The sequence below is a fragment of the Malaclemys terrapin genome, chromosome 2 (genome assembly GCF_027887155.1).
Source record: "Malaclemys terrapin pileata isolate rMalTer1 chromosome 2, rMalTer1.hap1, whole genome shotgun sequence".
NCBI lineage: Eukaryota > Metazoa > Chordata > Testudines > Emydidae > Malaclemys > Malaclemys terrapin.
Genome location: NC_071506.1, coordinates 186,394,641 through 186,409,201, shown reverse-complemented (window position 1 = coordinate 186,409,201; position 14,561 = coordinate 186,394,641). Strand labels below are relative to the sequence as shown.

At 39.6% G+C, this 14,561-nt stretch overlaps 1 protein-coding gene across 8 annotated transcripts in view; it reads right to left on the bottom strand.

Moving 5' to 3' along the window:
* Window positions 1-14,561, bottom strand: part of TNS3 (tensin 3) — a 434,958-nt gene that overhangs the window by 196,371 nt on the left and 224,026 nt on the right. For 7 of the 8 annotated variants that reach the window (XM_054019057.1, XM_054019050.1, XM_054019049.1 and 4 more), the window contains one exon: window positions 2,517-2,558. In XM_054019057.1, coding sequence (XP_053875032.1) covers window positions 2,517-2,537 — 21 coding nt within the window. In that variant the 5' untranslated portion in view covers window positions 2,538-2,558. Of the gene's footprint in view, window positions 1-2,516; window positions 2,559-4,057; window positions 4,275-14,561 lie in introns of those variants that run through there. The other variant, XM_054019056.1, reaches the window with a different exon arrangement.

Genomic DNA, 14,561 nt, shown 5'->3' with positions numbered 1-14,561 from the left:
GATTATTGCTTTTGAAAAAATACATTCATATTGTCCAATATAATGGGAAAGAAGCATTATTTGGTGGTTTGAACAGAGGACTGGAAGTCAGATCTCTTGAGCTTTGCTCCTGGTTCAGTCACAGATCTGTTATGTGACCTTGGGCCTGATCTTTTAAAAGTGCCTAATTCACAGACATGTTCTGAGGCTTAAGTCATTAATGTTTGTAGAATATTGTGGGATCCTTCATAATACCAATAAATAGATAGCATGTGATTGAGAGTTTTATTGCCAATGAAGTGATGGCACATAAACTGTGAATAGGAAAACACTTCTTGTTATCATGGGTTGAAATTACTTTTCAGTCAAACATTTGCATCCCACCTATTTTATTACAAAGGAGTATGCACACCAAGGCAGGACTTGAAAAACTGAACTAGCAGGTAGAACTTTTCTTGGTACGTAAGAAGCCTTATTCAACAACTTCTCCAGCATTCAAACTTTCATGTTAAAAAATTAAGGTTCTAATCCATATGGTTGTGAAGATATCTTTTAAATGTAAGAAAATGCAGTGCTGTCTTCCTGAGGTTGCCGGCAAATGTCACAAGTTTCTCAGCAGCTGCTCATAACTTTCCCAAACAATAGCTGAAGGAAATTAACTAGACTCTAGTCAGCTTCACAAGTGTCATTCAGAACCTTGTGAGCAGAAGTGGCACTGTCATGAATCAGGCCACATTTTCTTAGCTGCTGCTCATAGGTTTTCCATGAAGCTGCAGAGGCTGCTACTGAAGATATTCACTCAGCAGTCAGGATGCTAAACAAGAGAAACAGACCCTTTCCCTTCCTAAGAGCTAGGAGGCACTGGAAGATGGTGAGGAAAAGAGACAGAGAATTTAAACCATTCCAACACAGTTTATCGTACATGTACTAGTTAGAGGATCATGTACAAGACTGATACCAACACAGGGTCTAGGGATAGCACACTGGTATCAATCCCACCATCTTTCCCCTTTCTAAAATCTGTACTGAGGGCTAGAGTTTATGCAATGGTGCTACAACCAGAACCGTCTGGTGGCCAGACCCCCTTTCATCTTCCATGTCAATCACTGGCTAGTAGGTATAGTCCCATGCAAGGTAACAGGGAAATTTTTCAAGCAGTGAACTAATGGGCAATTTATTGATCCAAGATACTACTCTATGTGAAGGTGTATACACCAAAAGAGTCAGTTGAAATAGTGTGGCCTGCCACTTTAATTGTGCTCAAAAATAGCTGGCTGTGCATGAGTTACCATACGTACAAAGGAGGTTGACCTTGGCTCATCTAATAAGCAACTAGTGCAAACATAAAAACCCTCTGAAGTTAATAGCTAGTTCTAACAATAGAAAGTAATCTGTAATTATTTTTACACTGTTTATCTTGTGATTTTGTTTCGTATTAGTTATATTAGGGGAGAGTTGTGAAATTGTTCATTCAAATATATGAATTTGACAAGAGGGATATTTTGGGGGTGTTTTTTCTTAATTTTAGGTAATCTGTCCAACTAAGAATAGGGGGAGGGGTGAGAGTCTGGGAGAAACATTAAATATTTCAATTCATTGAAATGTCTTGTCACCAGATAATTTAGCTGCTTCCTAGTGTTCCAATAAATGCTATACCTAGAATTGTTAGCAATGCTCTTAGACAACACAAAGTGAAACCCTTTAAAGATGCTAGCTCACTTCACTGTCTCATTGAAAGACAAAGCAAAAAGGAGTTAAAATGGCCTCCAATTCTGACCCAATTTGTGTTGGGTAAGTTTTCCTTAGTACTCCGGGTTTAGTTATTAAATCTGAACCTGGACTCATGCTAAAGGATAAATGTGGAAGGAGCGTGCACTTACAGGGTTGGCCAGTATTGATACATACAATATTATTCCAGAGCATTTACCAAAGGGCAGCATCTCCCCATCTTCTAACTGCACTTAGTGCTATTTGAACCAAAGCTGAAAGAGTGCTTCAGTACAAAACAATCACAAGTCTTCATGAGTAATATGCATACACCTTATTTGATGCCCACGATATCTTTCATGTATATAGCACTTTTATCCCAAGATACTTTGCCAACCACAGATTTATATAGAGAGATAAAGATATGAATTGTGCATTGCCAAGAACTCAAGGATTAACAAGCACCCTTACTCCTAAAAAAGTGCCATAGGATCTTTGATTTCCTTTTCAGAGTAAAAATGTGAGCATGTGTGTTTTCGCCATTTCTTTTTTCTTCTCCTCCCTCAAAAGTTTTTGTCTGATAGAAGGCAAGAAAGGCCCAAGTCCATTGCAAAAGTTCCTGGAAAAACTGCAAAAAAAAAAACCCCTTTGGCATTACCACCAGTTATCTTAACCCAAACCTGCTTCCCTTAAATATGTTAACTGCCTGTGCTTTGAAGAACAACTAGGAGTAATAGTTCTGTGAAGATGTAATAAAAATGTGCAACTACAGACTGAAATCTAAATCAGGTTAAGCAAATCAAAAAGACTAATCAAAATGGATTACTTACAGTTCTGGTTACATGACTCATAAAGGTCTCAGAGTTATCAGGCTGTGAAGAATAAAAATAAATGATTAAAATCCATTTAATCTTTTCCAATACTTTTTAAAATACATGTTTAAAAAAGCTCCCCCCATAGCTCTCCCACCAAACAAAATAAATCATTCAGACACAGAAATGATCTGCAGTGTTATCAACAAGCAAATGTCACTGAGACAGACACACAAATGGAAATTAATCTTATGTGAGCTTCTGAGTTCTACTAACTACAGGAGCTCTCTTATTCCAAAGTTCTGACATACAGTTACTTCTACAATAAGAGAGGACTAACATGTTGGAGACAGAAAAACAATGTCAAGGAGTGAATTTTCATTGTGGTATGTGTGATTTAGTGGTGTAACTCCCATTTTACCCTTTCACGTTCTTATTCTTTGCTACCAGATACAAAACACACATATACGTGCGTACTAAGGAGGGAAGTTAGGTGTTACCCTTTAGGTGTTCATGGTACTAAATACCGCACACAGCTTTGAAAATGTAGAGATTCATGTCTATTTTAGTTTAGAAATAAACTCAATTAGCAACATTTTTTTTTAATAAAAATTAAAGCTAGCCTATTAATCAATATGGACAAAATTCTGCCTTGACTCACTGGGCTTGATTGACTACAGCATTACTCCAGACTTATGCCACTGTAATAATCAATAGAGTTACACTAGTCTGAAACAAGGGTAATGTAGTGGTGATTCAGGCCCAATGACTACAATGTGGTTGTAAAGGATTGCATTCAGGGCAGAATTTGGCCTCTCAGGTGAGAAGATATACCAGTTTAACGACCTTGCAATATGAGGTTACAATAGGATGGCAGCAGAAACATTTTATTTTGCTAAATACACAGCAGAATTACTAGAGCCAAGCAGCCTTCACATGTTCGAAAGAGAAACTTACCAAATTTTAAACTAAACGAATTATGCCTATGTACAAAGAGTCCATCATGCATAAAACAGCAGTCAAGCTTTAAACCCCTAGAAAGATGGACATCCTGGGAAGAGGCTGGATTCTGGGTAAAATCTGCAAAGTCAATTTCAGACATCTGGCAGAGAAGAGCTCAAAGAAAAGGTGAGGGTAGATATTTTGCTTTTGTAATAAAAGAGTGTTATAATCATAGTTTATATTCATCTGTGCCTTCTGTCCTAAGGGATCTAAAATCACTACACAAACTGTGAACCCGATTTGCAAACGCTATACAGAATAGGGATCACTTCATCCATCACTGAAATGCAGTCACATCTGGGGTAAAATATGGCAGCTATTAAATGGCACTCAGCAACACTACACAAGAGCTTAGGACAAGAAATGCAAAACAATACAATATCCAATTGCAAGTTCAGTTTTATCCTCTCCAATTAAAGTATAGACTAAAGGGACAGGGAATGAGGAGATGAAAGTAGACAGCACAACCCTTCTTCTCACCGTCATAGCACTTGCGGACACAGAGCCATGCACTAACTCAGTGTTGAGTAAAGAGAATTCAGTCTTGAGACACTTACTTAATCTGAAAAGAGCTCTCCAAGACAAAAGATGGTTCCATTGCTCGAGCACATCTCCACTGAAGACCAGTTCCTGATGCTGGGAAAACACTCAGCCCAGTTTAAAATGGCACAGGCACAGTAAGAAGAAAAAGAAAATGTGATTCCTTCTGTTGAATCACCTTGCTGACTGGGGTGAGTTTAACCTGCAACTTCAAGGCTTTGAACAAGCTTGCAACTTGATCAATGTTAACTATAAAGACTTTGCAAAATGTAAACACACGAATACAATGTTTGCACAAGGCTGGAATACCAGGCACTGCCCAAGAGAGATTAGAACTGCTCCAATATACTCGCATGACCAGGAACTTGTGCCACCCGATCAAGTCACAAGAGAATCAGAATGGGAGAGAATTGCAAATCTGACTCCACGGATTGGCAAATGAATGCAGCTTTGACCTGGAAGGTGCAGTTTTATTATTTTCTATTCTTTTTGCTGGGCAGTCACCAGAGATGAGAGTCTTCTCTCATTAGAGGCAGAGTTTCTACCATCTTCAGGAAAGAGGAAATATAAACCTGCCGGAGGTTCAGATTTTATCTTAACTGCAAATGCAGTTTAATGTCTGAAGTACGTAAAATATACTTATTAGCAGTACCCACTTAATGTGCCTGCATAGAATTTGACAGCACATACATCCTGCACTAAGCTATAACCACTCTCACAGCTTGATAAAGATTAACAAAGAACACTTTGATACACTGGTAACAACAAGGATAACCAGAATCATTATGATTAAATAATTATCTGGATTAGTATTAAAAAATTAAATCCCTAACAGAGCAGTCATTGTACTGAAAATTCATGCGGAAATAATTCTCTGTATAAATGGCTAAAAGTCCCCTCTTCCCCCACTTTCAGCATAATGGTGGCTAATATGAATAGGAACTGATGCACAACAGCAGCGATAGAGGCTTTTTATATACAGGAGATAGGCGGGGCAGGGCAGCTGTAACAGCAAGGGTGTCTTTTCATTGGTTTTAAAATTATATTTTCTTACAATACTTCCTTAGAAACATAAAACTAAAATCAAGGTCTTCTCTCATAAACTAAGCATGCCCTAAAGTATGCTGTCTGCCTATGGTCCCCTACAGACTATATACTAGCTGAGAATGGTGCAGTAGCCCTCTGGCCACACCCCCGTCTCGCCAGAACACCCCTTGCATGATCTCTGTGTTGGATCCTCCAGGAGCAGGTGGAGCCAGCTATGCCAGCTACCAAACTCTGGAGGAAGCCCCAGCTGGGGAGTTCTCTGGGTTGTTTATAGCATCTTTGTGCTCCCAGCTCAGTTCCAAGGGGTCAGACCACGGCATGGAATCTGTTCCTTTAGATAAAGTGTTGAAAAATGATTGGGCACAATATGTCTGAGATTCTCTTACTCTGGAAACATGCCAGCACAGACTTATGTGTCAAAGAAATCTTCTTGCAGCCATCATGCCATTAATAATTCAGCATTGGACACCATGCAGCAATTATGAAAGTTTGATGTCCTTATAAGCAAATGAAAAAGGACATTTAGAATAGAGACATACAGCAACCTTAACCATATGTGTTGATGTACACCCTAGCTAAAATGCTAATTCAGAAAGGGACAGTAGGGAGATGGCAATTTATGTTGATCTGCAGAGATAAACAGGCACATGTCAAGTTTTTACGAATGTGAATATGCAATTTTTGTGCTCACACTTTTTTTCCAGATCCCATCTTTTCAGTTTTGTATTTACATGACATATGCCACTAGTAAAGTGTTTGGGGAATTCCACCATCTGTTTTGCTCTTCCCATCACAAGAATGATACCCATACCAAAATCAGTACTGGCCCTCTCATAATAAAGAAGATGTCTTTTTGTGTGTGTGTTGTCTTATGAGAAACAAGGCCAAAAGCCAGACTTGCCAAATATCTGACAGTTCCTGGGAAGGCCTTGCTGATTGGCCAGTGCTCCCACATAGTGAGCATGACATTCAGGGCTTCTGAGACAACTGTCAGGAGGGGATTTTTAACATTTTATCTGCTTCTAAGCTTTTGAGCAGCCAGCTTTTGAGCATCCTTACTCATTGCTCTCTCTCTGTGCGTTGCATTACAGAAAGGGAGCAGAGAAGCCAACAAAGGGTGTGAGCAACCAGGAGGTAACTTCCTGGACTATCTGCTTCAGATGGCAGCATCAGAACTATTCCCTCTAGCCTCCTGGTTTAATGGGGAGAGAGTAGAGAAAGGACTGCAGGATGTGAGATGGAAAAGACGACCGTGGGAACCAGGGTGGTGGAAAAGAGATCTTAGGAGCAATAGAGGAAGTGATGAAGAGAGAGGCAATGGAATATAAGGGACAGCAAATAGAGGACAGAGTGACAAGAACAGAGGAACAAGGGTAAAGAGACAATGTAGCACTGGAGAGAGCAATGGGGAAGATACTTAGCAGAACAGAGCCAGATATAAAGCTCAAAGAAGAATGAGAGGAAAGGAGATGCATTGCCAGTGTTAGCTTCAAGTGGTAGCAATCAGACTCTGGTATCTGTCATCCAGTAGTCATCAACATCATGCAAATTAGAGAGACCCGCTTCACACAGACAGACACAGGAGTTTTGCCATTGACTTCAACAGAGCTAGGATTTCACCCTAAGAATTTAAACCAAGATTTTCAAAAAGAGTTAATGATTTTGGATGCCCAACTTTAGCTACCTTAAGAAATTCTGAGTGTCTGAAAATCAGTCCCCTTAGTCTCAAAATTCACACCCAAAAGCAAGGCCTCTAAAATCGCTATTCACTTTTGAAAATTTTGGCCTTAAGCTTTATGCAGTAGATAATGACAGTTCTGGCTACTATCAGAAGTTAAAAGAGAAGTGCCCCTCTTGCTGTAATAGGCCACTCACATTTATAGAACTAAACAATTCAATACCTGGTTAGGGTAATACAAATCTCTCAGGTGACATCTCATTTGACTAATTTGACATCTCAAATATATGCCACTGTTGCCCTTTCTAAGAATGTTAAATAGGTTACTTCTCAGACAGTAAATAGGTTCTGGCTCAGATCCAGTGGTCCAGGCAACAGGGCCATGCCGAGGGCCTCACTGCTGGAGTTCAGGTTTGCCATTGGCTGGGTAAATAGCAGTGTTAGGTTTTGATTTGAGTCTCAGTGCACTCCTTCTCAATGCCCACAATGGCACCAAGCCTTGGTGCTTTTCCCACAATCTCTCTTTGATGCAACTCCCCCCACTTCAGACACCAGACTTTCATCACCTCCTCTGACACTCTGACTCCCATCTGAGACCTCACTGGCATTGCTAATCCTGTCATGAGGAGCTTTCCTCTGCCAGTGCTTCTGAATTTCTCTGTTGACCCTAATATTATTCCAGTCACATCTCATATGCAAACAGTCAATTTCTGTAGTGTCCACATGGAAGCCCCAGACTTGATAATAATGAGGTAGACTGGCATTAGTGGCCAGCCCTGAGACACAGAGACCTTGTCAGATATGAATCCTGTGGCTACGGGATCAATAGTCTTCCTTATGGGGAAGCCACCATAACTACAGTCTAAGAGGAAGGCAAGGAAAAGAAGGTTTGTCATAAGGATAAGCTGCTATGATCATGTCTGCAGAAGCCAGAGCATGGAGATGTGAACTGAACCAGAAGGCTGAAGCAAGGAAGATGGTATGTGGAAAGAGGATGTTAGTGGAGGATTTTCAGGAGCAAACCAGAAGTTTGAGGTGAGCTGACGGGTGTTTGTGGATGGGGGAGGAAGTCTAACAAGAAGAGATGGCAGAAAAATGCCAGTTTCTTTGTGGGAAATTTAGGGGAGGTGGGAATTTTTTTTTTTCCAAAAATTTTCATGTTAAATTTTTCATTTTTTCTATGAAAAAAATTAAACCAAAACCTAAAACCTTCACATTTTTCTCTAAAATCAAAAATGTTTAACCATATTTTCCTGAATATTTGGGGGGTGTTGGTTGGTCTTTAGAAAAAATAATATATTCAAATCAAAACTCAGAATTAAAAAATAAAAAGAGGTCATGTTCCATAAAAAAATGGTTTTGATGGAATATTTTCAGTCAGATCTACTAAGAATTCAAGGGAATTTGTTAGAAACTTAGAGGATGGAATTAGATGATGAGTAGAGGAATTGCACAAAAAGGATCCAGAATTTGCTCAATGCAATCCAATTGGATCAGATTATTTGTATATATCCAAGGTATTTATATGGCCTCCATCACCATAATATGTGAACACCTCAAAATCTTTAATATATTCATGAGGTAGGGATGTGCTGTTATCCCCATTTTACAGTTGGGGAACTGAGGCACAGAGACACAAAGGGCTTCTCTACACGGGACACTCAGGAGAGTTAAGGCACACTAAAGGTGTCAAGTCAACGCACATAAATTAAAGCGCGTTAAACCCCCATATGTTTGCTCTCACTCAGGAATAAAGTGGTCTTAGTTCACTCTAACTTAATCCTTATAATCACACACACCAAAAGTACAATATTTGTACCTTCTTCCTATAATGCATTATCTATCTTCATGTGCACCCATGACATGCTCATCACCAATAATAGCATTTCAGGAGCGGCAAACCCAATCCATCACTTTTTTCCTGTACAAAGTACATTCAAAGGATGGTTAGATTCATATTCAGTACAAGATTAAGCAGGGCTTTGTTATGTGAAGTGTGGGACGAACAGAAATGTTTACAAGGCAGGGACTCGTTCAAGAGTAAAATTTCAACTCCCTATTAAAAAAGCCATCTGTTGCTTCCTGTCAATAATGCTTAGAAAAGACCAAAAAAAAAAAAAAAAAAGTTCCACTCCTAAAGGAAACTGGCTAATGAAGTCAAAAGAATGGATCAAGTTGTCTTAACTACAATCAAAGATGCAAAAAATTACAACAAAAGAGAAGATAAGACCAAGGAATGCGCATCCACTTTCAAGTGAATATAGTGGGAGATCTCCTGTCCTCTTTGTTCATTTGAACAAATAGAAAGCTCCCTCACCTTTGTTAATATTTAGATGATCAATGGGATTAACTTTGCTTTTCCTTTTATTTGACTACTGCTTTAAAGACACCTGGAAAGTAAGGGAAATACAGCATTCTCCATCACTACATGGTTAACCTTAGTTTTTAATACTATGATCCTTTTCAGGAAATGAACATGAGATTCAACCTTTGTCTGATCAGCATGTGATGAACTGGAGCAAAGACAGTTAAAGCAGATCCACCAGTCCAACTCTCCCTCCTCACCTACACACTCCATGTTAGTAAAGTTTACTTGTATGCAATCGTCTCCCTAGAAACTAGCCAGAAGGACAGCTTAAGATTTATAAGTGTAGAGAAGTCAACTAGAAATCCTACCTAAGGTAGTTATTGGGCAGCTATGAAAAAAAAAGTCTGACAAGTTAAATCAGCATGTGACCTCTATCAAGACACCGACTAAAGACAGAGAAAGTGGAATAAGGTGGCATTGATTGAGGGAATCATTTTATGATAACACTGAGTAAAACGGAGCCACCAGTTATACAATAAAGCAGTCATCGCTGAGCCTAGCTAGTCAATATATAATCTGAAGTTAAAATATTAATCCATTCTTAGCTCCCCCAAGTAGAAGGTTAGGAAACTTTTTGCTCACAAACATCTATGTTTATTAAACAAATTTAGATTAGAACAAAACTTGCCTCCAAAGTTAATGCTAGAGGGGTTGGTTTTCTTTATTGAAAGACAAGTAGCAGCCCTCCGCAGCACTGTCATGTTTAACTCTATTTACTGAACATTTATGAGAGTATATTTTGCTGAAGTTAAAAAAAAACAACACAGAGTATGGCTGATGTATATTTTACAGACTTTATTGGGAAACTGATAGGCTTAGAGACAGCTTTTCCTCTCCATACTCCAGACACTCTACTCATTCGAAAGTACTTTAAAAGGAGGGCAAAAAATATGCTTAAAAAGCTAAATCCTCCAATCGATGCTGCAGTTCTGCTCTTGTTCTGTACACAGAACTGTCATTTCCAGAAAGGGTACCTCTGCACATGTACTGATTGGAGAATATGCTGTAAAAGCAGAATGAAGAATTTTGCCTGGATCACACATGCTTCTTTTCATTCTGAATGGTCCATGGACAGCAAACCAGAGAGCATGTAACTCTATTTGCATGCCCATTAAAGGCAAATGTACATGAAAGTTTCCTGTGGCAAAAGAATACGAATGCCACTAAACAGTCTGAAACAAGTTATTGTTCCATGCATAAAAATGCTTCACACCCCAAATGTTACCATGAAAACGGAAAGGGGGGGAGGAAATGCATTGTGTTTAGTGAATGCATCATATTGCTGGGTTTAGTTTTAGTTATTGCTGCCTTAATTATCTACATTGTAGCATTACAGAAAAGCATCAACTTTCTTCTAGTACTACAACAGTCATATTCCAAATTGAGTCATGATAGGAACTTGAAGCCAACTTAGAAAAAAAGTACAAGCATTATCTGAACAGGAACAATTTTTATGGTGGACCTGGGAAACTACCTTGACAAGCACTGCAACTTTATTCTTCTGTGGTTTAATACAGTTCTATTCATGCCAATATCAAATACAAAAACATTTTGTTAGATGTAATTTTTGTGCAGACACTGTAACTGAAGTGTAGGAAAATTCCTTTTTTGTTGTTATAGTTGTTGAAGAATAAAGCACACATATTAAGTCTGATTTTCATTGCATTTTGGATGCACACTAGAATCTTGAATAGGATGCGTTAGGACATGAACACATGGAACTTTATAACTGATATCTTTCAGTTTTTTATTAAATTCTCTTTGCTATTCTCCATATATTTCTATGAGCTTTCATGGAACAATATTGACTCCCTCTGGTGGCCAAGATAATACATGTCTCTAGTGGATATAGACTGCATGACATATTTCAAAGGCACTACACTGAAATCTTATTGGGTTTTTATTTGTAGACCAACAGAGATTTAAGAGCGGCTTCAGGCTAAGAGACTGAAGAGCTCTTTTAGCTCAGGTGGTAGAATCTCATGTTTTTAGATCAAGAGTTCAATGCCTGCTCCCAACAACGTACCTAGGGTATGGCATTACATTTATTAGACACACATCATTGTTCCAGATAAGGGAGAAAAAAAAAGCCAAGTTAGAAATGGTTCCACATACAGAAATGGGAAACGTAGGGGGGGAAAGACTGTTAGAAAAAGGTTAAATGATCAAGTCAAAAGTACCACTATTACTGCTATCTTTGTTCCCTCCTTAATTAATAACTACTGTATGTAGATATATGCATCCCAAAAGAGCGACCACACTTTAATTGTGTCATTTAATTTGAACATCTAATATATCTGGTTTTCTGCTCATCACATCTTTATATTGCTCAATTTATTTTTCTACGCTGACTTTTATGTATGTGTGAGATAATCTGGATCACATTCACTTCCACACTTACAATAGTCAATGACATAATAATACTGATCAATAAACACAAAAATGTTACCACTTCAGATAAAATACAGTGAGCCCCATGCTTGGTGCTACATCAAAGGGGAGTATGACCTAGGGCCGGCTCCAGGGTTTTGGCCGCCCCAAGCAGCCAAAACCAAAACAAAAAACAAACAAAAAAAACAAAGCCACGATCGCGATCTGCGGCGACAATTCGGCGGGAGGTCCTTCACTCCCAGGCGGAGTGAGGGAGCGTCCACCGAATTGCTGCCGAATACCTGGACCTGCTGCCCCTCTCCGGAGCAGCCACCCCAAGCACCTGCTTGAGAAGCTGGTGCCTGGAGCCGGCCCTGGTATGACCCCTCTGTGATATGCACTCCTAACACCAAAGAAAGCCTTCCATGGAGGTTTTGGCAATAAGGAACTGATGATGACAAGGCAGGCACTGGAGAGGCAAATCTAAACTCTGTCAGATATCCTCATCCCCATTCCCACTCCCCAAACCCTTCAATCAAACCACAGAACGCAGCAACATTACTGCTGTTTCCCTTTCCGGGCTGTAGACCTTCCCCTGGTAGGGGATTCCAGGGTCAGCAACATGTTGAAGGACTCCTTGGCAACATGGCTCTGGAGAGACTGGTGCTGTCTTGCAGAACAAGAAGACAAAGGCTGGGTACCTGTGCAGAAGTAAGGTACCTTTGCATGGATGCCCTCTGCCTCTAATGGATCACGTAAAATCTGTGAGCACCTCAGGGAATCCACAAACTCAAGTGGTAGAACTCCTCAATTTTTGGGGGTGGAAATGGAGGAAGCAACTCCTCAAACAAAAGAATCAGAATGAACCTGCAAGTGCAAACACATGGAGTTTCAACTGTCCTATGAGGGTTATGGCCACTTACAAGGGCACTGGACCTAGTATCTGGAGGTGGGTGGGAATACAATACGTCCCTATCAACAATATGGTTAGTTAGACCACTCCTTAGTTCTCTGTGCCTAGGTTTTTCATGGCTCAAAAATTCTCTTACAGAAAAAAAAGAAAAGAAAAAGAAAAAGAAAATGACAACTATAGCATTCAAGGAACGAACAAGCCATAGCTGCTTCAAATTCAGTTCAATCAAAAGAATTTGATACAATTTTCCAGTGACATATTTACTGATTTCAGCTGGAATCCACCATCACATCTGGCAGAGATGAATAGCTGCTCATTTTCAGTTTTAAGTGCAGCTTGGTCACTGTCATCATACTCCAGAGGATTTGAAGGTCACACCCAATTAAAGAAAGTTAATGATCCCACATCTTCTAGTACTCAGATCCCACTTAGAACGAAATTGGAGAGGCCAATACTTTAGCTGTAATCTGAGGCTATCACCATACAACAAATGGTGCTTCAGTCAAAACGTACGAAGAAAATCTGTTTCAGGGTCGTATTAAAAATGGACAGACTGCAGTCTTTTGGAACGTGGGAATGCTTCTGTATTTTTCAGGGAAGAGATATTTTTAAGTAAATTAAATAGAATGAGGATAAAAAGCCTGGCTGTCATAGTGTTCAAAAAAGGGAAATGCAGGTGATCTATAATCAGTCAAAAGTTTTGGGAGGCAAATATTCACATAACCACATGGAAAGCTGGGTTAAGAAGTTCTTGGTAGAAACAGCCAAGCTTCCCTTAAACCACAGACACAAAATAAAATTCTCCTTTGGGTTTCTCCCCCTTTCTTTTTTCCCCCTTCCTAGTCTCTATTTTAACTCCTACATCAGAATATGTTTTCACTCAAAGTAACTTGAGCTGGTTTTGTCACCGTTTTTAAATGTTTCACTTTAGTTTCTCTCTCTCTCTCTGCCTCTCTTCAATACATTTTCTGTTCTCATATGGCTCTTCTCCCCCAATTATTTTTATCTTTCATGTTCTGTGCCTTCTCCTTTCCTTTCTCTGTCTCATTCTCTGCCACTTACTTCCCCAATCCTTTTGGGATGAGACCAGAGCACAGGTTCTGCTCACCGTCCAAATGGGGGCAATTATTTTGGAAAGTAAGCCTGAAATTTGAAGGTGCCACCCTTCAAAGATGGACAAACTGGAAGCACAGATAAAGAATTACTTAAGTGAGAAAACCGGGAGAAAACAGAAAGAGAAGGCACCAAAAGAGTTAACTTCCATACAAAAAATAAAGTTCATTCTGTGGGTAAGTTATAATAAAGCATGCATAGCTGGGTCAGTGCACTCTCAGCTTCCACTATTATAACAACTATTTATTACAGTTATGTCAAAAAGGCAACACTGCGAGGTATGTAGAATGTTTTGGCAACTAGCTGAAAAAAAGATGAAGGGTACAAAAGTCAAGCCACGATTTTCCTGGTAAACATCACTGGTTAACTGTGCCTTAAACCTGACAAGCCAAACAGTGATAGGGCCCATTTAACTGATGGAGTCATTTTAAGATGTGAGCGGATGTGCGCCTCAAGGCTCAAGCTTTAAGTCACATTTAGTTAATGCAAGACATGCAACAGGATGTCTGAGGGGCCTCAGAGGTATCAAGTTTTGATTTTTTTTTCTTTTTAAAGATACAGTACCCTGGCAGGCTGTTAGCAAAGGACAACAGAACCACTGCAGGGGGAGGATGACAATTAACTTTCTCAGTGCATCTTTGATTATTTTAAAATACCTCCTAGAATCCAGAAGTGATCTGGAAATAAAATCATTCATTTCCTCTCTTTATTTTCTTAGCAATCGGTGAACTGAACAATGCTTGGAGCTTCAAGTAAAATCACGGAATATTTAAGGGCCAAATTTTCCCTTTATTTTCTGTTGTACTACAGGCCATATTAGGCAGTACACTCATGTCTTTGGGCTCCAGACCAGACTGACCAATTCTGGGGATGTCTGGGCTGGGTCAAGGGAGCAGAGAGCAGCTCCGTGCTCAGGACACGCCCAGAGCCCCTTGAGATGGCAAGCGGCTCATGCAAATAAGCTCCCTGAGCACCCTCTTCTCCCTCTATCCCTGAACAAGGCTCAGAGAAGCTACAGGCATCAAAGACCCA